The sequence below is a fragment of the Copadichromis virginalis genome, linkage group LG23 (assembly GCF_057382275.1).
Source record: "Copadichromis virginalis isolate Kocher_CV1m ecotype Utaka linkage group LG23, C_Virginalis_male_GT1.1, whole genome shotgun sequence".
Classification (NCBI taxonomy): Eukaryota; Metazoa; Chordata; class Actinopteri; order Cichliformes; family Cichlidae; genus Copadichromis; species Copadichromis virginalis.
In genome coordinates, this window is record NC_140639.1 from 1,399,933 (window position 1) to 1,420,512 (window position 20,580).

General features: G+C 46.7%; 1 protein-coding gene across 2 annotated transcripts in view; it reads right to left on the minus strand.

Moving 5' to 3' along the window:
- insrb (insulin receptor b) overlaps nt 1-20,580 on the minus strand; it is a 71,579-nt gene that overhangs the window by 10,201 nt on the left and 40,798 nt on the right. The window contains exons 1-4 of one of the 2 annotated variants that reach the window (XM_085447849.1): nt 10,298-10,742; nt 5,412-5,620; nt 5,187-5,320; nt 57-196 (exon numbers count right to left, since the gene is read on the minus strand). In XM_085447849.1, coding sequence (XP_085303975.1) covers nt 57-196; nt 5,187-5,320; nt 5,412-5,620; nt 10,298 — 484 coding nt within the window. In that variant the 5' untranslated portion in view covers nt 10,299-10,742. Of the gene's footprint in view, nt 1-56; nt 197-5,186; nt 5,321-5,411; nt 5,621-10,297; nt 10,743-20,580 lie in introns of those variants that run through there. The other variant, XM_085447848.1, reaches the window with a different exon arrangement.

A 20,580-nucleotide genomic window follows, 5' to 3' on the forward strand; every position in this document is an offset into this window, starting at 1 on the left:
ACCCAAGTAATGGACAAGAAGGCGACACGGAGAGAGAAACAGGAAGTGGTACTCACTGCCTCCTCGAATCTTGATGATCATGTTGCCTTTAAGAATGGTGCACCCCCTCAAAGCCTGGGCCGACGTTACCGAGTCGATGGTCTTGTTTCCCACACACTCTTTAGGACACAAGCCCGCACACCGTGAGCAAGTCAGCCTACACAGAGAAACACACAACATCAAAATCCTAATGAACGAGCTTTGTGTGCGAGCCACGACTAGCTGAAGGTCAGGACTTCTGGAGACAACGTGGACGCTGCAGAGAAACGCCTTCGGTTAAAGCAAACAAAACTGTTTTCTGAGCGAAACACACAGAAAATGCCTCAAATGTTTCTGCGTGCAGTTATCAGAATTGGAATGAGGCAGGAATGCTCGGTGACATAGCGGAGCGCCGTGGGTCGGAGCCGGGGATGACATCGCAGTTTTAAACAACAAGGACGAATCTGTTCAGCGGAGTTTTTCTGAGGTCTATTCAGACTTTCTACATGGGCAGACATCCATCTGCTCTGTTATAGCTGCTGGTTCTTCTCCCTTTGTCCAAAGGAAATTAGAAAACAAACACGAGCCAACATTCAAGTGTCTAAAACTGCAGTTCCTCTCATGTCCACTTGAGGCTGGCTCCAAGAATGAGTCAATCCCCACAGACGTCCACGTTAAAGGCTAAAACGGAAATGTGGATTGATGACGAAATGGTTAAAATCTGTCAATATCAGTATTGACCTCCAACCGCTATATCGGTGTATTGGTGGGGCATACTTTATATAATCATATATATCTGTTTTTAATGGAAGTGACGGTGGTGAATCAAACAAGAAACCATCAAACATGCGCTCAATAAGCTGCTGCACTTATGTGAATCTCTATAATTCTCTCAAATGATTTAATAACCTCTAAAATAAAATGGTTTATTTAACAGGATTAATGTTCTGCCGCTAGTTTTAGTGCAAAAAATATCACAGAGAAAAGAAACAAGACTCGCGCGCCAGCTGCAGCTCTCAGAGCGATGTCCTCCCACTGCAAACGTGCTTTTGCACGTAATCATATGCACACGCACGCACGCGGCGATGAGGCCTTGATAGCGCCCTTCAAGAAAATCATTCACAAAAGGCCTGGCATGTGCAGCGAGTAGTCTGGTACGTGCTGCTCCATTCACAAATGAGCACCGTTTATTTTTTTGATGCACTCTCAAATGAGCAGAATCCAGCTTTCATTTCCACCCTCGATGTCCCCACCCACCTGCTTTAGCCATACACGCTGCACACTGGCTGAAGGGCAAGGAAGCCTCCATGTATACTTCCCCATTTCCTATTTTGAGGGAATCGAGGATGTTCAGTTATAATGTTTTTCACGTTTGCTTAAAAAAGGTAGAGTGCATGTCAGCCGGGGCAGGGGATTGCTCTGGATCATTAGAAAAGATACCGATCACCAAACTCAGGCCCCGGGGACGTCTTTAAAGGAGCCCCTGTGCCCAGGAAGCAGCCAACAAAGGAAGCTGTTGTACTGCTATTCATAAGCTCACCCTGCTTTAATTCTGTGCAGCTCCTATTATATTCCCTCTGTGCAGGAAACACAAACGCACATACACGCAGTTATCCAAAATAAGCCCCCCACCCCTCCCAGACAGCCAGGCTGCGATGAAGACCCCATTTACCACAGTCACAGTGGCACGAAACACCCCACAGGTACTGCTTTTGCCATCTACGCTGACAGCTCCACGCTCGGCTCCTCGTGGTTTCCACCTTATCAAGCTCCTCATTTCTCGCACTCAGTGGACGAATCATTCTCTGTGACTTGTGAGTGAGTGGAAATACACTGTAATGAATTCTGCAGAACAACAGTGACTTTTAAGAAAAGCTCCAAGCATATTTTGTGTCTCTTTCTCCCACATGGAAAATTGTATATTCAGCTCCTCAGAAGTAACGCTCTAGTTGCAGCGTAGACAGAATGTTTTGGGTCGTTGTAGTGAAAAACACAGACACACAGGCAGACAGGCGGCGTCCGACCGGAGCTCTTAAAGGGACAGCGTTGATCCGTCCGGCTGAACTCTGTGACTCGGACTCCCCGAACCGTCGAGAACAGAGGCTTTGGTTTGGAGCGAGCGTACGTGCACACACAGCGGTACTGCTGTCACATCCAGGAAAGAGGAAACTCTTTTTAGACTGGCAGAGGAGGATGAAGATGCAGTTATGAAGCGTTTCTTCACATTATCTTAATATAACATAATACACAGTATAATAACATGCACTGAACCACCAGCACTTTACATACCTCTGTAGAAATCATCCACATATCTCACTTACCTGCACTGCTGTATAATTCTGTGTAAATAATCATTCTGTACAATACGATCATTTTTAATTCTACTTAATTCTGCACTTCTGGATGGATGCAAACTGCATTTCGTTGCCTTGTACCTGTGACGTGTGCAATGACAATAAAGTTGAATTCTATTCTATTCTAATATCTACCTGGAAAAATGAAGTACAGGGCAGCTTCCATCATATCTAACACCTCTCATGTCGTTGTTGTTTTAGATGCGTGCTAACAGCGCTGCACATGCACACATGCACAATGCTGGAGGCACCAAAGGGAGGCAGGGTCTCCTACTCAGCAGTCTGTTAAGAGTCCCAGCAAAAACATGATGCAAACCGATGGGTGGGCCATGCTCACGTTGGACGGCGTGGGTGTGAAAGCAGTGGCGGACGGGGCGTGCTCGTGTCTGTCTGGGTGGAGCTGCTGCCAGATGATGACACATGTTCTCGTTATAACCAAAACAGGCTGTAATGTCGCAAAAATCAACAGATTCCCAATGACGACGTGGACATCGAGCCTCGTTCCAGGCCGTGGACGTCACCTGGCGACCAACCAATATTTCCATTTTGTGTAGTTCATTGGCACATAACAACCAAGGCATTCTTGACATGCCTGAAAGTATTGCCCAGGATTACGCATCGATGTGCAAGGACGCACAAAAAACAACAACATGCGCACATAAAGGCTGCCGTTCGGCCTCGGGGTGTGTGACTGAGATTTACAGCGATGCTCTTTTGCGTCTAAGCACGCGATATTCCCCGCAGGCTGGCGAGATGCATTTCTCTCTAAAGCGCGTGACGATTAAATGCTGTTACCTTTTCTGCTGTTTGTACTAAAAGCTTTAAAACGCCTTCGTTGGTATTGTTTATCTAATAAACACACAATATGACTCCGCCTTCTCTGTAACATCATGTCTGCACCTGGAAAAAGTAACCCGTCTGTACACTTTGCTGGTAATGAGCCAGAACCTTCTGCACGTATAAACACTAACGTGTGTTTGCGCACGTGAAAATATATAAACAATAAACGCACGCGCACAAACGCAGGTACGCCAGAAAAACACAAACACCATCAATCATTCAGCTGAAACGCGTCTCTATCGATAGCGTCGGCCACAGACAGACTGCGGGAGGATTTCTCCGAGCTGCTGCTGAGACAAACGTGTTGCCCTCGCTGCCTCGGCTGTATGTGTGTGCACTGGAAGCATGTAAACACACGCTTTCTTCGAAACAAACGCACGTCCTCCGTGTTTAGCAACAGCTACGAGACAGGATGTTCTTCTCTCCTTCACCCCCTTTACTACAAGTAGAAAGCTGAATATGCTGTGAGGTGAACAGGTTGGACGTCTGTTTATTAAAAGCTCTTGTCACATTTAAGACATCAATAAGACGAGGTTACACGTGCACTGTGGAAAACTGTAACCGGTGTTTCGACTTTGACTCTTCGCCTGTCTGACTTCAGTATATCTGGTTAACAGAGACGACTGAGCTGAGGCTCCAGATTTCTAACGTCGGTCACAGCGATGGCCGCCGCTCCCCGAGCCTGGATCTACCCGAGATTTCTTCTTCCTGTTCATAGGGTTGGGTTTTTTTTAAACGCTCCCCAATATCGTCGAGAGTTTGCTTTTAGCGCCGTGATTACCAAAGTGTGGGCTGCGGCCCCATGGTGAGCCACGGAGGTACTGCAGGTGGGACGCAGTCAAAACTGAAATTCACGTTAAAGACATACAATTATGTACAGCTACATGTATTTCTATACATTTATTAAAAGTGGTCATAGGAGGTGGTTAGTTTGTGATATTCCTCATTACTCTGACTTTAATTTTCTGCTCCTGTATTGAACTTGGTCTCCTGGCTGTATATGACCGTGGCACTGCTGTGTGGTTACTTTTCATTTTTTAGGGTCTTTATCTTCCAAAATAAAGAGTCTTAAGGGAGAGTTGTTGTGAATTAACATTTTTATATATGTATATATAAATAAATAAATAAAACTGACTCTTAAACCCTTTCTGAAATGCACACAGAGTGTTTTGCTAAATTTCACATGAAAACTGCAGGAGACGCGCTCACCAGCACAGACTGTTTAAACATCACTGGGAGCACAGGACCCTCATATGTGGTTTCCAGACGAATCAAAACTCTCAAGTGTTTTTTGCACGCAAAATAAAACCTCATTTAAGCAAATTAAAAACACATAATCTCCGTACTAAAAGTTTTATAAACTTCTCTGGACAGCGTTGTGCCTTCGCCGATGCAGCTGAGTAATCACCGAGAACAAAATGTGACGGAGGCCGTGCAAACAAACCGGGGACGTATTTGCAACGGCTGAGATCAGAGGACTAATTTGCATATGAAATCATGTAGCTAATGCCTAAATGGAAACTGTGTCTTCAGCGCTGCGTGGTAACTGCTCCTGCAAATATTGCCTTTTCTTTATTTGATGTGCTGCTGAGTTTGTGACTCATCCTGCTCAGGTTTCCAGTGAAACAGTAACGCACGGTTACTAAGGACTGCACAAAGCGGGGCCAACAATCACATACAGGTTGCCCCATGCCTGCGTGTGCTTTGCTGTATTTATGCTCTTTGTCCCATTTCAGATTTGGTGAACACCTGAGCAGAAGACATTAAGAGGCAACACGAGGAGAAGCTGGAGCAGACGGGGACTTACCTGCATCGCTACATAACTTATCGAGTGTAACAAACAAATGTAAAGTTCCCTTCTGTGCAAATGTGTTCGGTGACCACAGAGTGGCGGTGGGATGACATTTACAACCATGTGACGACAGCTACCATCAGCGAGGTTTGTGCGTGCGTTTGTGTGTCAGCCAGACGTACGTAGTGGAATTTATACTGGAATATCCGGAAGGGCACTCTGGGATACAGGCTCCGCTGTGGATGACGTATTCATGGCAGCCCGAGTCCCGGTCCTGGTTTTGTTTCCGAGTCTGCTTACACTGGTTGTGGAGGTCCTGAGTATATGAACAAGTACAACAAGTGGGGGGAAAATGTAATTACACGAGTTTATTAATGAACTGGTGATTAACTGCAATTATTACCAACCTGACAGAAAGCAAAGCTGACACAGCGCCACCCTCTGAAGATATAGTATCCAGGAGGACATTTCTCTACGCAGGCGTTCCCGTGCTGGAGGTTCCTGCAGGCCACGCAGCTGCTGGCGTTACCCGGCTCAGAGCAGCTGCCCAGGCACTGGTCGTGGCAGCACTGGCCCTGGGGGGTGCAGGCACTGTGCTTACAGTTGTCCACGCACACTAAAGGAGACGAGCAGAAAGGAGGAAGAGGCGGTTAAATGTGAGCTCATACATATTCTCCTCATACGCGTTTTATCCCGCTTCCCCCGCCGGTGTCACCGTTCGGACAGCTTCTGTGACGAGCTCAAACACAAGGCTGCGCTGACAGCTGCTCACTGCTGCTCCTTTTAGCATCTCACAGCTCACCAAACATCACAGCGAAATGGCCACCAAGCTGTGGTTCGCACTGATCTGAGAGCAGCGAGTGAACCGCGTGCATTTTGGGTGTTTATATCCACACGTGAACTATAAACAGGTGTGTATGTAGTTGGCCTTATGCTGCGGTCGCTCAAAGAGAAAACGGGAGCGTGCGCAGCCATGAGGAAGAACACAAGATGGAAAACGTCTGACCTCCACACAAAGGTCAAAAAACCCAAAACACGAGGACTTCCTTGTTCGCTCGCTGGTATTTGCACCACTGACTTTGTCATCTCACACCTGAGAGAAGCTACAAAGGCTCGTCTGCTCTTCAGGCACGCACATCCCAGTGTTCACTGCAAGTGGATACTGGGATACTGGGAGGGGTTGAAGGAGCAGAGGGGGTGTGTTTGTATGTGACGTGGACTGAACTGACTAACATGTTATTAGTAAGTATGCGCTTTACGTACTTCATGGACACATGACTGCACAAATCAAACCAGCTCAGGCTGGAAAACTGTACGACTTCACCTGAGCAGTTTACGCCCGAGGGTCAGCAGCAGCCCACGTTGCCAAGGAAACCGGCTTAATTGCTGAAAGGCTGAACACTATGTGACACGGGCTCACGCCAGAGTTTTTGGACCTATTGGGAAAGAGCCTAAGAGTCAGCTGTGATCAGATTAGCAGTCCGGTCTGACCCGCTGACTGTAGTAGTCTCTGACCACAGACTCATTAGATCTCACGTTACACCGACCACCAACCTTTTTATCATCGGCACCCACAGCGCCGATAAACTGCCCTCAGCTGTGCAGTGGAGAAGTGATAACTGAAGGCTGGAAGTTGGTCTTCATAGTCAAATATTGGCAATAAAAGAAGATTGAACTGATCAGTGTTTTAAGCCTGAAAGTTCAGCAGGTGTTACAGAAGGTGGTAAAAACACTGTTTCAGAGAGTTCCCCTTAATTCAGAGCCTGTTCAGTAAAACACGTCTCGACCGGACGAGCCCTTCGGTCATCTCACCGTGTCCCCGGCGGGTTCAGCTCATTTTCATGTTCCTCTGTCCTGCTTTAGTCTGGAGGATGAGGGCTCCGTGTCCGTTAACCCACGTGACGTGTGCTTGTATAGCGTGTGCGATGTCTGAATTGATCGCGTGAGCCGAGCTGCGATCGCTCTTCTAGCAGCGAAGAACTGAAGGGGAAACATTATTCAGGTGTCACGCTGATGAACAGCCTAAAAAGGTGCCAGGGGGGCAATGTTTGCAGCTTTTGTGGGATGCAGCCTCTGTTGAGGACAACTCTTGCTGCCAAGGTTACATCCAGGGCCCCCACCTTCCCACCCCAGCATGCCTCCTTTTGCACGAGAGGGCGGCCCATTGTGCTGCCTGAGTAAAAGCGGAGGGGACAGACAGGGTTGTGGCTAGGGGTGAGGATGGGGTGGGGTAACGAGGTTAAAGAAAGGAACAATAATGAAGGGAGCAGCCGGGGGAAAAACCCCGGAGAGGGAGAATGACTAATGCAGGGAAAAACACCATCTCCGTCCTCTGGGGTAGTTCATGCGGAGGTCGCTCCTCTACATCTTCTTTACTAAGTACCGTTAAGACGCCGCTGCTGCGCACAACCGAGAAGAATGCACAGCTCCTCCCCCGCCCTCACCCTCCACTCCGCCGCATAATGGTGAAGGGGAGGGCTGATCCAGATCCATGCCGGGGAATCGCTCCAGCCCTCTGGATCCACCCTAAGCTTTAGCCAATGTGCTAGCTGGCTGGGGGAGGCACCCACTGAATGGTCTCTTCCATGTTGGAGGGGAGAGACTCCCAGGGTTAACCCTGGCCGTGCTGGGACAGGTGGGAAGGAGCAGATGCAGCTAAGAAGCCAACACGCCAGGGAAGACCGGCTGCCGAGGGGGGGGGCGAAGCTAAAGGCTCGATCCGTTTACCCAAAGCCAGAAACAGAGGCTCATTTTTTTCAATCAAATCCACGAGACGACAAAATGTCTGTTATTCTTCACAGAAGCAGCGTGCAGTTTGCACATGTGCAGCACAAACACCACCACTGCAGCAGGACCGTGTCTGCTCACACTAACGCGGGTTAGCTACTATGCCAAACACGCTCGCTCACTCATCCCCTCCTACTCCACTGTCCTCTCCATCCCAGTCTCACCCTGCCCTGCACCACTATCTACCGCTCTATCTGCCTGCCTGCCTTTCTAGGCCACTCTGCCCCTCCCACTTTCATTCATACAGCGCCTTGTTTTGTTTTCATGCTGGCTGGCTGGGTGGGGAAGGGGAGGGGGAGGCACGGACGAAGGGATGATTTCGCTGGCACAACAAGACGAGGAGGCAGCATCCTGGAGAGGTTCTCTCTCATTAAGCCAAACACAAACACACGTAAAACCTCACTGTGTCATTGAATCATTTGCCCGCCTCCTCCTTACGCATGCACACAGTTCCAGTAAAGGTGTTTAAACGCGAGGCGTGATCAAAGGTGTGCTACGTTTACCTTTCATTTGGCCACGGCCGTAAAAGCCCCGGCTGCTCGATCCTCGGGGGAGAACGCGGGAGAAAGCCGGGCAGCCAATAGCGTGCAGCCACACACGCAACACTTCCTGCTCATAACACTTAAAACCTCCCCTTTAATTGGCCGCGGTGTCTACAGGCAAAGAGCTGGGAACAATAACAAACAGGTTTTTACCCCAGAGCTGCTCACTCAGGACACGCACGCTCTTACTCATCCACACACAGTTTACTATATTTGGCCACGGTGGGAGTCCTGAGCTCCAAAAGCACTGCTATAAATGCTTCGAGTGATCTGATGTAAGATATTTGTCCTGAGGGACTGGAGGGAGGGGAACGGGTGTAAACAAAAACACGCTGATTGCTGGGCGGGACCAGAGTGACACCGGCGTCGTCAAGAAGCACGAAAGCCACGCCGCCGTTCACGGAAATGCAACACAGGCTACGGAAAGAGCAGAGGGGGGGAAGACAGGAGGTGGAGAGGAAGACAGAAAACAGCTGACGTGAGGAAGCAGAAGGTGGAGGAGAGGAGAGTCGGGCTCTGACGAACACCGTCCGATCTTTTCTAACCCTTTATGCTTCGAGCCGATATTCCCCCACAGGTCACACACACACCAATCACGCCGTCTCTCCTGTCAACAATCAGTCTAGTGGCTGAAGTCCGAATGAGCGACTGCAGAATCGAGGCTGAACACCAGTGTTTGAACAAGCCCGTCTGTTCTCTACTCATTTTACCTCAAACGAAGAAGAACAAAGTCTTAAATCCTTGTGAAGCACCACAGCAGGTTTGTTACAAAAACAACCATCCGTGGCATAAAACAACAAAACTTTATTCGTTTTTAATCTGCCAGAAAAACGTACGCCGTCCAGCACTTTTTATTTGGTGAGCTGTTGCCAAAGAAACGAGACTAACTTCACAGTGCAGCGAACCAGAGGAAGAGCTGCAAACAACGTTATTCAAACGAGCTCTCAGGAACTGATCGCCGTTTCATGAGAAGCGCTCCGTGTATCACTTCTAATAAGTAAATACTGAGACAGCAGAGAGGAAAAACAAACTGCAGGCAGCGTATCGCCACCACAGCTCCTCCCTTTCCATCGGCGTTATTTTTATAATCCCGTGGATCCATCACCGAGTCAGTGACCGTGTGACGCTCACACACTGGAGCCCGGATCCAACATGTTTGGACATCTAAATGAAACCGGGTGGTTTACCGAGCCACGGGGTCTGACTTTAGCATCAGGTGTGGGGTTGGGTGGTGCAGCGGTGAGCAGGGTCACCTTACAGCGGGAAGATTTTGGCTGTGAACCTGCTGCTGACCTGGAGGCTTTTTGGGACGATGGACTGTTTGTGCCAAGCTGCGTTCAAAGAAACGCTCACGACCTTTATCTATAACAAGAAACCTGATACAAAAGTGACACGAAGAACAAAGGGCAACATGTGTGCTGGCAAAATGAAACGAGGCTGGGTCACCGAGGGTGGAAGTGGCTGGAAGAGCAGGGCCTGGTTCATCTCGGACACACACGAGTTCAGCCTTCGCTTTAGGTCAAACCTTAGAAAACAGAACACACACAGGCTGTAGTGTCATTACGGCCTGTGTGCTTTGTTTTTTATCAGGGTATATACCTCACAGCGCACTATTCTCTCCTATCGCACGCTCCTGCCACATATCTGACATGCCCGTCTCAACATGTCGACTCTTTCCACTTCCATAAACAGAAGCGTTCTGCCGGTCTCCCCAAACGAGTGTCAAGAAGCAAGGCCCGAATATCTGCACCTCCTTCTCTGATAGCCCGTCATCATGACCCTGCAGCACCCCAATGGCCGAACAAGCACACGCGTGCTTTATTGTACAGCCGTGCAGCTATAGCGCTCCTTCTACAGCTGCGATTCAGTGCTACAAAGTTTAATCGAAGCGTCCATCGATCGCAATGAAAGGAAACTGAGTCTGTGAGAACGGAGAAACCTTTTCCACACATGGCCAGACTTACTGTTTTTCCTTATCTCTTGTGATCTCCAGCTCGGCCTGCTGCAGCTGAAGCTCTCCTTAACGTGAGGCTAATTCATTTTCACGAACGCAGACACGAAGATAAACAGTTTGAAAGGGGGGAATGTGGTTTAATGAGCGCGGTTTCGCTCCCCGCTTTGTCTGTCTGTTCATCGATTTCCTCGTCTGTGTCTTCCTGTGCGCCGGCCAGCCCTGCTGGCCCGTCCTGTTACCATGGAGACGAGTCCAGACATAGACCGTCTGCAGTAATTAGCTGCATGCTCCCAACAGGCATTTTCTTAGATTCCCCTCTGGCTGTGTTCGTGTCCTGTCTTTCACGGTAACGCCTCACCTTCCCGTCATCTCTCTGCCCCGTAAAGATTTACAACCACTTTGACCTTTTCCACTCGGCTTCTTCTTCTTTCTTTCCCCCCCTCTTGACCCTCCTCGGCACCTTCCTTTCCCTCGGTCCCACCCCACCGTAGTGCGTCTCGTCGCAGGTGATAAATCACCCCGCCGAGAAAACCCCAGTCACCGGATCTCACTGCAGATGCTCAGGGTGGAACTGAACTCACACTCACACACTCTCTGCAACTTTCTGATGCTCGTGTCGTTACCGACCTCCGAACCTACTGATCCCTGTTAACCCTTATCCTGCGACGAGCCACGTCTCCTTGCTCCCCCCTCCTCTGTGACGCAGCTTTAATTTGTCGCACTGCCACCAGCTCGAGCTTTTCTGACATTAGACGCAAACATGAAATACACCCGCAAATAAAAACAAGCCGGGAACACACACACACGCACACACAGAGTGGTAGACAAAACAGTCAGACATCACTGAGATCAACATAAACTCACACACACAGAAGTCTTGCAGGATTTGCTGACTGGGTAGTTTGGTGGGAAGGTGATGGAGAGACACGGCGGACAAAACATTCATCTAGACAGTGAGACACCTGCATCACAGACCTCAGGATTTTCCTTAACCCAGAGGACTACTCGCATCCACACACACACACAGCCTTTAACAGTTTACGATGAATCGATCGTGAAAGCGACCGACGAGGAGGAAATAATCCCACAGGCCCAAACTCTGCCGTCAGACGGAGGAACCTGAACACCTGCAGCTCCTGTTTGTCTGAAGCTTACATGTAAAACACTCTGCAGACGGTGACTCGACACCTTTGCCCGGCGCTGCTCGGTGCCGTTTTATAGACCGTAGCTGTTCTTGGATAAATACCCGTCCACATCGGGTTAATTTAATCGGCGGTGCTGCGCCGTGGCCCGCTCATGACTAAGGTGTTTTTTAAAGCATTCTCCTTCTGCCTCAGCCGCCCATTATCTCCTCACATTAGACACAGAGAAAGTCAAAGACAACTCAAATTGCTCTCTCTCCTCAAGTTTTTCAAAGGCCCGATTGTCACAGTTCTCCCTTCCTCCTGTCCTCTTTCCTCACTCCGTCCTTCTTTCTTCCCTGCCTCCTTTCCTCTTTCAGGCTTTCTTGTATTTCAGGGGCGTTGAGTTCGTGTAGACCTTCCGACCGAGGCGAGGGCTGCATGGAGTCCAGGATGCCAAGAAACTGACTTTTTACTGAAGCCTTGAAAGGACATCAACAAACTGTATAAGTAATGAATAAACAGATTATCTGATTAAATTCTTGTTATTAAGACACAAATGAACCACTTAAACTTTTGCTTGTTGTGTGTTTCTCTGGTTGATAATATTTAATGTACAAACCAATAATGAAATTGGACCATGTGGTCTTTATTCAGCGACACGATGAAAGCTGGAGCCAAGTTTCTGTTTTCCTTTAACTGCGTTACACTCGGCAGCACAGATGCTGCGTGCAGATTAAAAGGTAGCAGCGAGCATGCGGGCAAACGTGAAGACAAACACGCACAGAGCGTCTGCAGGTAAACACGACGTCTGCCTGAAATCAAAAGCAGGACAAACAAGGAAATGATTTCACACAAACAAATGAACAGACAAGAAAACACGAGCGCGCGCACAAAGCTCCGTGCTGGTGTGTTTGTGCAGGCCGACCAGCGGCAGCGAGCAGCAGTCACAGTGTGAGGCCAGGGCGGGATGGCTGCAGTGCAGATGCTGGCTGTCCTATTTCATATTCACAGCATAGCACTACATAGAGCCACGGTGCATGGGGAGAGGTGTGCGCACGTGCGTGCACGCCCAGAGAAAAGCACAATGTGGATGCACATGTCAATCGTGCAGCTTCAGAAAAGATGGGAGGGCTTCTAAAGACTTGAGGAATTTCAAGGGAACGCTTCGTTCCGACAGATGGAAAAATATAGGCGGCAAAAAACCAAAACAGCTAAAGTTGAAGAGCTCTCAGTTAAAAACATGCCCCCTCTGCTCTTTTTACAAAAATCGGAAGACTCCCATTCTGCCCGTCTCCTCCTTCCACTCGCTTCCCACAGGGCCTCAGGAAGAACCTTTTAGTCTGGGAGGAAGGAGGGAAACTCTTCATCACGACTCGGAGAAACAGGCCTGTCACATTCCCAAACTGAAAACACAGCACACGGCTCACGTGTTGCAAACATGTTCTAATGACGTTCCTTTGTTGGAAGAAAACAGACCCTTCCTTCGTGCCCTTTAACCCCTGACCCGACACAACAATGGTGGTGCTGTTGCTGCTTGACTAAAGTCTGGAAGAATTACATTCGATAAAGGGCACAAATCTTTGTAACGTAACAGGCTGACAGTAAATAAGATCAGGTGCACAACGGTGTGTAGAGAGCAGCCACCGACCTGAAACGTACCTGGTTAAAAACTGTAACATATACAGATTAGAACATTTTTCCCAAGGAAAAATAAAGCTGTGGTTATCAAACGGCGAGAGCCATCTTTCCATCAGCGCAGCGAGCAGCCAATGAAAACAGCTGAGACACCCGACCGTGGTGTCTCCGGGGGCCGGTGTGGCTCATCATGGAGGGTGTTAGTCATAATCACAACAGTGACTCAGACTCACATGGATCAGAAGACTTTGGGAAATATCGAGACATCCCGTACTCTGGCGTTTCATCACGTTCCCCTTTTTCTTTTGTCCTGAACTGGAAGTGCTGATGACACCAGTCAAACCTCAGGACTGAATCCACCAGGAGAGAAATGCGTCTCTCCCACCAGCACCGACTCTGCTCCAGTCCCACCTCACTGTGAGCGGCGGCCGTGATGTCATTTCTATGCGACACAAACAGAAGCCAACGATGGAGGCGATGCTACGCCGGCTTGTAAACGTCTGCACGGTGTTGATTTAGGTGCAGCCGTTACCCTCGTTGCCAGGTTTCAAAAAATGGCGGATTTGAGTCTTGTGAAGGAGTCGCTCTCGTGACTCATCCTACCACGTCACTCAGGCTGCTGATGTCACATTTTTGGCCCAAGTCATCTCGCTTCAAACCTCAAAAACCTAGCACGGTCGAGTCGAGATAACTGCGACTGGAAAAGAGCGTTGGACGTGCACTGACGGGATTCGAACTACCGGCTACATCTCTGGGAACAAGCTGTGCCATCAGGTGACCAACAAACGGTTCAACTAAATCCAAGTGTCCCAAAAACATCCCGTTCCTGTGTGAACAGGAATAAAACGCATACCACAGAGTTTACATGTTCAACAGGACCCTAACGTCAGCTGACTGGGATGATAACTTACTGCTTGCCGATCCACCACTTCAACATTAATGCAGCGCACGCCGCTCTGAAACCTCCCCTAATTAAAATCTTAGTTTCAATAACTGCCAGAATGAAGAGAGTTGCCATAAGCACACAATTAACTGCCAAACAGAGAACCGGGGGATTACACGCGTGTGCATGCCTATAACGACAAGCTTTACATATGGAGGGGAGGAGATGCATCACTACAGCTTACCAGGAGCCACGCGTATCATGCAGCAGCACCTAGAGTGACATGGACGCGCTAGAATAAGATCTGATCTGACTCCCTGTGCCCTGGCATGACGACGGCGCTGACAAGCGCCAGGAAGGAAAAGCAGAGGCCAATGCAGCCTGCGCGAAATGCACGCAGCGATACGGACACACGGGAGAGGCGACGGGTGAACGGAAGGTGGAGGGCGAGGCGGAAGGGTGAAGCTCAAAGGGAGGAAAACGCGCTGAAAGGAAAGATCCAGAAAAAAGCCTGGGGTGCGAGGGGTCGAGCAGGCGGTGCAGGCACGCGGCCACTGTGGGGGAAACACTTAGCGAAGTACGACAACCAAACCACGTGGATTTACCAGCACAGAGCGGCAGGACTGCGTCCCCTCCCCCAGACTCGTTTTCCTCTCCTCGAATTTGTGGGGCGTCTCCTCAAAAGCAAGATTAAGTAGCCGACATTAGGGCTGCCACGATTAGTCGACTAGTCACGATTATGTCGACTATTAAAATCGTCGACGACTGATTTAATAGTCGACGCATCGTTTGAAGCTTTGTAAGATCACAAAGGACGCAGGAATAAGTAGCAGGATTTAAGAGTGTAATAACGGACTGAAACAGAAGATGGCAGCACTACATGTCCAAGGATGCCAGCTGCCGTTAAACCCCGAAGAAGAAGAAGCTGTGTCCCAGAATTCATAGCGCAGCCCAGCGCAGTTTCCAACAATGGCGGCAGCTAGTTAGTTTTAACTTTACTCTTATTATTCTTTCTGGGTCACAAAATAAACGTTTAACATATTTTCAGGCAGGAATGTAGCTGTGTAAACCTCAAATATCTGCTCAGTTTATCAGGACACCGCATATTTTCAAAAGCGCTCCGACGTTTTCGGAGACGTCTGTTACCCACTAGCTCGTTAGCTAGCCGGGGGCTAGGCTAACTAGAGCCGTGAGAACACCGGACTCCCCGCAAATCGTTTTCAAACCCACCGCCGTCTTTCGCTACTCAGGTTAAACATGATATATGAGTCACTTAGATAACTTAAACATGTTATTATTTGGCTTTCTTTAGTATTTTATTTGTTCCTGAGTAAATCGGTTTGGCTGAGATTAAAGTTATAGTTTTTACACAGCTGAATAAACTTCAAGCAGACAGCTGATCATCAGAAGTGTGAGACGCTGGAGAATTTACTCCGGTGTCCTGTTATATTTTTGAAAGCAAGGAGTTTATTAAACTTCACCGAAACAATCTGCAAATTTCATTAAAAATTAATAAACTGTCATCTTGTCTTTATTTTTAGTTAGCACTAGGGTTGCCAACTCCCTGAAAAATAAATAAGGGACACCTCGTGGCCAGGGCCGGGCAACCCAGTTGTCTTCACCCTTCCCAGCAAGGCTGGACTGGGACAAAAAATCAGCCCGGGCATTTTGACTAGAGACCGGCCCACCAGGATAAAGATTGAAATGTGACGTCATTCAGGGATAAAACCGCAAAGGATTCTGGGAACTTGTGGCAAGAGGTACTAGCGCACGCAGGCTTTCAATTGAACTCAGTTACACAGCGATAAAAAGAAACCCAAAAAATGTCAAGAAGCTGTTGTATTATTAACTGCAATAGCCGGTCGCATGACAGCCACGGGAAGCCGACGGGTAAAGAGATCGTTTTTTTTTATCGGATTACGTTGTTGAAGTGAAAATTTTTAAGCCATGTTTCCGAAGTAAGAGCCGACGGATGGTCTGGATATACCAAATATAACATCTCAGAACACTCCAGCTCACATGTTAGTCTGATCCAAGCATTCCCACAAAGGTCAGAGTTTTGTAGTAGTTAATGCGTCATTTTTCTTAACATAATTGGTGATATAGGTTACAAGCAAGTCTGGCGCTGAACAGAAATTGTCGCGCTATGCTCCTTTGTTTATTGTGCATAAATAGTGAATTGTCCTGACACAATATTGCGTTTCACTTCTGTTATAACCATGGTACACTGACAAAACCATATACTTTTATTCACAAGATAAAACAGTTGTTTTGTATCACTAATTGTCCATTGCGATTACAGCATACAATATTATTGTCACTGCTACATTTCTGTAATGCTACTGTAACCGGTTTCTGCTTCATCCCGCTGCAACAGTTCGGCCCAGACTCCTCGACTCTGCGTTGTGTTTTTAAAAAGACAAGGAGTCTCTGATCGATCGTTGCCACTTTATTTCCTGAATGGAAACAACGGTGTATTATCAGTGCACAGGCTCGCCATACACCACTCCGCACAGCACACTCTCGTATGGCTACGGCAGACTGGCAGCGATTACTGCAGCAATATTACAATTTCTAATATACAATAAAATAACAGCAACAACAAATGATGTACCTGAATGGAAACAACGGTGTATTATCAGTGCACAGGCTCGCCACACACCACTCCGCACAGCACACTATGGCAGAACATCTCATTAGCATTCCGCTTTAGCATACAGTTTCACATTAATAAACAAATGAAAAGTACATAAAACTGGTGTTGGACATGTGTCCACTAAGCACTTATTACACTCGGTGCTCTTCAGCTAATCAAACATGTTTTATGTGTCTGTACTACTTAGCTATATTGTGTGCGGAACAATACAACTCACCTCTCGTATGGCTACGGCAGACTGGCAGCGATTACTGCAGCCAGCCACACCGAGAGGGGGGGCGCTGTTTCCCCATTACACTGATATTTGTGGCAAGTGGAATAATACCACATAAACACTGTTACACTACCAGAAATTATTTCCACTACTAATTAATTACCGTTGAGCTCAAAGGTCCTATTAATAAACTGTTAATGAATGTGTATTTATGAAGACGATTTGTGAGACTGGTAAACTTATGATATGTACAATAGTCTTTCGTTCTACACGGTGCGTTTCAAGGTCCTGTACCCATCCGTCGGTAAACTGTACCTGGGCTTGTTGCAGTGACCTGAAGTTACTAAAGTTCATGAGTGTGTGCACTCACTCCAAGAAGCGTATAATTATAAATCTGAGCGTGGTGAAAGTTGGGCAGCACGCTGACGTCTTTTGTCCACTCTTTCACTCCTTTGATTTTTTCCTCGTATCTTTTCTTTGTCTTTTCGTCGAGTCTGTCTTTGTACGGACCGGCATTGTTCTCCTTTTGTTTTGTACATTCCTTTTTTGTGCGGCAAAGAAAAAAAAGAAGGTATTGGAACCGGAGAATGAACGTTTTGTGGTGCTGCAAATGTTTGCATTTGATGCGGTACTTGGATTGTTTTGCCACGAGTTCCCGGCATGCAATGCGCGAAAATCACGTGATTGCTAAACAAGGGGGAGGGTGCATCCAGCCTCCTCGGCTGTAATTGGTCCAGCCCAGAGTCGATCATGACCAATTGGCCAATCCAACACCTTTCATTATATATACCCTTCCTAAAAAAAAAAAAAAAAAAAAAAAAAAAAAAAAAAATCCATCGGCCCATAAAAACAAAAAATCGCCATCGGGCATACCGGGCAATTGCCCGGTATGCCCGATGGCCAGTCCAGCTATGCTTCCCAGTGTGGTAGCTCTTTTTTTGTGTGTGAAATTATTTTTTTAACCATTTGACTTGAAGTTGATTTAAGCAGATGCATATGCTTTGTGATATGAACACATGGGAAACAAATGATCATTTAGCCATTTATTTTTAGCTCAAAATGACAACATTAACACAGTAAAACAGGTCTCCTTCTTAAACAGAAGCCTGTCATGCTTAACTTTTGAGAATATAAGTAAATCTTTCTTTAAAAGAACTCTGTCCTGCTTAACTTAAAATTATATAAATTAATAGAAAACAATAGAAAGAAAAATATTCTTGTAACTGTGCACATATAGTGCATTTAGTACAATTGGCTTCAGTTGAGGTATTATTTCAGCTTTTCTGATGCTAATCAGCTGCTCCTGTTTGTAAACCCGTTTGTTCCCATGATTACGCATCTTAACTCATCATCATTATTCACCTATGTATTACTTTTATGTATTAGTCATCAATTTGTTGTAATCATCTATCCTTGCAGTCGTTTATTACACAAAATAAATTATATTATCACACTTCTGGCCACATAGCGCTGATACTCACTGCACATGCCCATATTAACTTTTTCCAGCCAGGTGTTTTCCTTTTCCCATTCCTCCCTGTGCTTTTGCAGCCTATTTTTCTTTCTCTGAGCGAACAAACATTGCTGCTCTAATGCTGGGCTCACACTGTGCGATTTTTGGCCCATTTTGAGACGATTTCTGAGTCGTGCGACGGATTTGGTGATCGGACCGATTTTGGCCTTCATCGTGCGTCGTGTAGTATACGTGGGGTAACGAGAAGCGATCAACACCTCACGACCAGCTCCCGATCATCAATCGCTCGTGAGGGTGTCACCACAGCCGCTCACACTGAGCACGCGCAAACACGTAAACGTCGGTGAAAAAGACGGCGCAGCACAGCTGTGCAGCGTGTGATCTGGACACAAGCGATGGAGGCACAACTTGTAGAACTTTGGAAAGCTCATCCGAGCCTTTTCGATGTGGCATCACAAAATGATCACGACCACAACAACCGTGAAAATAGTTGGATTTACATGCTGCTCAATCACAGCTGCCTGATCATGTTTTTCATTAGCAATTTAGCAAAGTTGATGGTGGTGGTGTGTGTGTCTGTGTGAGTGAAAGACAGAGAGAGAGCGAGCGACAGATTTTCTGTTATAACCTTCATTTTATGGACGCACAGGGTGAGCTCTCAGGTCGCATCAGAGCATCGGGCGGTATAGTGTGAGACCTGCATCGTGACCTACCAACTTCTAACCCCTGCGAGTCAATCGTGCAGTTTGAAAATCGCACAGTGTTTGCCCAGCTTTAGGTCTACTGTCGTCCGAGACTTGCACCGCAGTGTCGGCGTTTGTTTCCCTGTTGGCCATGCTTGTTGTTGTGGTCATCTGTTGTCTTCCGGTATTTTCTCTGTAAGCGACCTTTCCTCGACCAATGAGATAATCCGAATTGTCATACTCGAATTGTCATAAGTGTGCTGTCAGCTCATTGGTCACAAAGCAGGAGAGGGGCTGGGAATTATGTTTTCAAACAAAGCGTTAATTCCATTAACATTTATAGACTACTTTTGATTCTCACTGTATTACGGGACAAAGTGCGTCCCTTATTAGCTCAATACGGGACGTGTACTTTTGTTTCTAAATACGGGACGATTCCGTATTTTAAGGGACGGTTGGCAACCCTAGTTAGCACAGACCTTAAACACTTAAAGCTGTAAGCTAATGATAGTTATATAAGAGCAGATTCTGCTGGTGCAATAAGCTGTACGTCCAATGGATGATGATCTGATTAGTCGACTAATCGCAAAAATAATGGGTGACTAATCGACTATCAAAATAATCGTTTGTGGCAGCCCTAGCCGACATGTTATTCACTTACAGAGTCATTACGATGATTCGTGACTCTTTGCTTTTCTGTTTTGCAGCTTAAATCAAAATCAAATACATTTATGGTCTATTTAAAATATCTAAAATATTACCAACAAACTTGTTCTTGCATTTATATGGACACCTGAAAACTATAATTAATACATTCACTCACTCTGGTTTACGAGCTGTTATCTAAGTAAACGCCCTCAGAAGTATCAACACAGCTGTTTGAACAAATTAGCAAAACAAATAAAACTTTGCTTTAGCGTAAAAACATTATTTGTAAAGAGCACTACATGAAATATTGAAGCCCGTCATATATCTGCTTCAAAGTACGTGACAGGAAGTCCAGGTTAGTGCCACCCTCACCGTTTCTGTCAGGAAACCTGCCGAAGCTGCTTTTTCACCGTTGGCAGCAGAAGACAAAGAAACAAAACCTTTAATTTCTGCAAATGTGAGTCTGAACTGAGTAATCCTGAATTCTGCGTTTCAATATTCCCTCAAAGTATCCAAAAAACAAACATCTTCATGTTTATGGCCCACTTTCATGTCATAAATAATAGGGGTGGGGGAAAAAATCGATACTGTGTAGCATCGTGATATTTTGTTTGCTAATAATGTATCGATGCAGGGACAGCACAAATCGATATTTTGTTACAGAAAAAGTTTGTGCTCTGACTTCAGAGCATGTTGATACTTTTTCTGAGCAACAATCCTGACACTGTCAAATGTGTTTAACTTTTTTTATGGCAGCAATAAACATGACAGTTTACTTATTTTAATTTAAGACATGTTTTATTTTAATTAAGTTTAAAACTTTTTTATTTAATGTAAAATTATATTTTGTTTTAATTTACTTTCAAATTCTTCAGTTGCTGAAGGGGCTGCATAGTTTTCATATTGCATAGTTCAGAATAGCTGTAATTGTACCAGATGCATTCAGTTAAGTTGGACTAGACTGTAATACAAACCG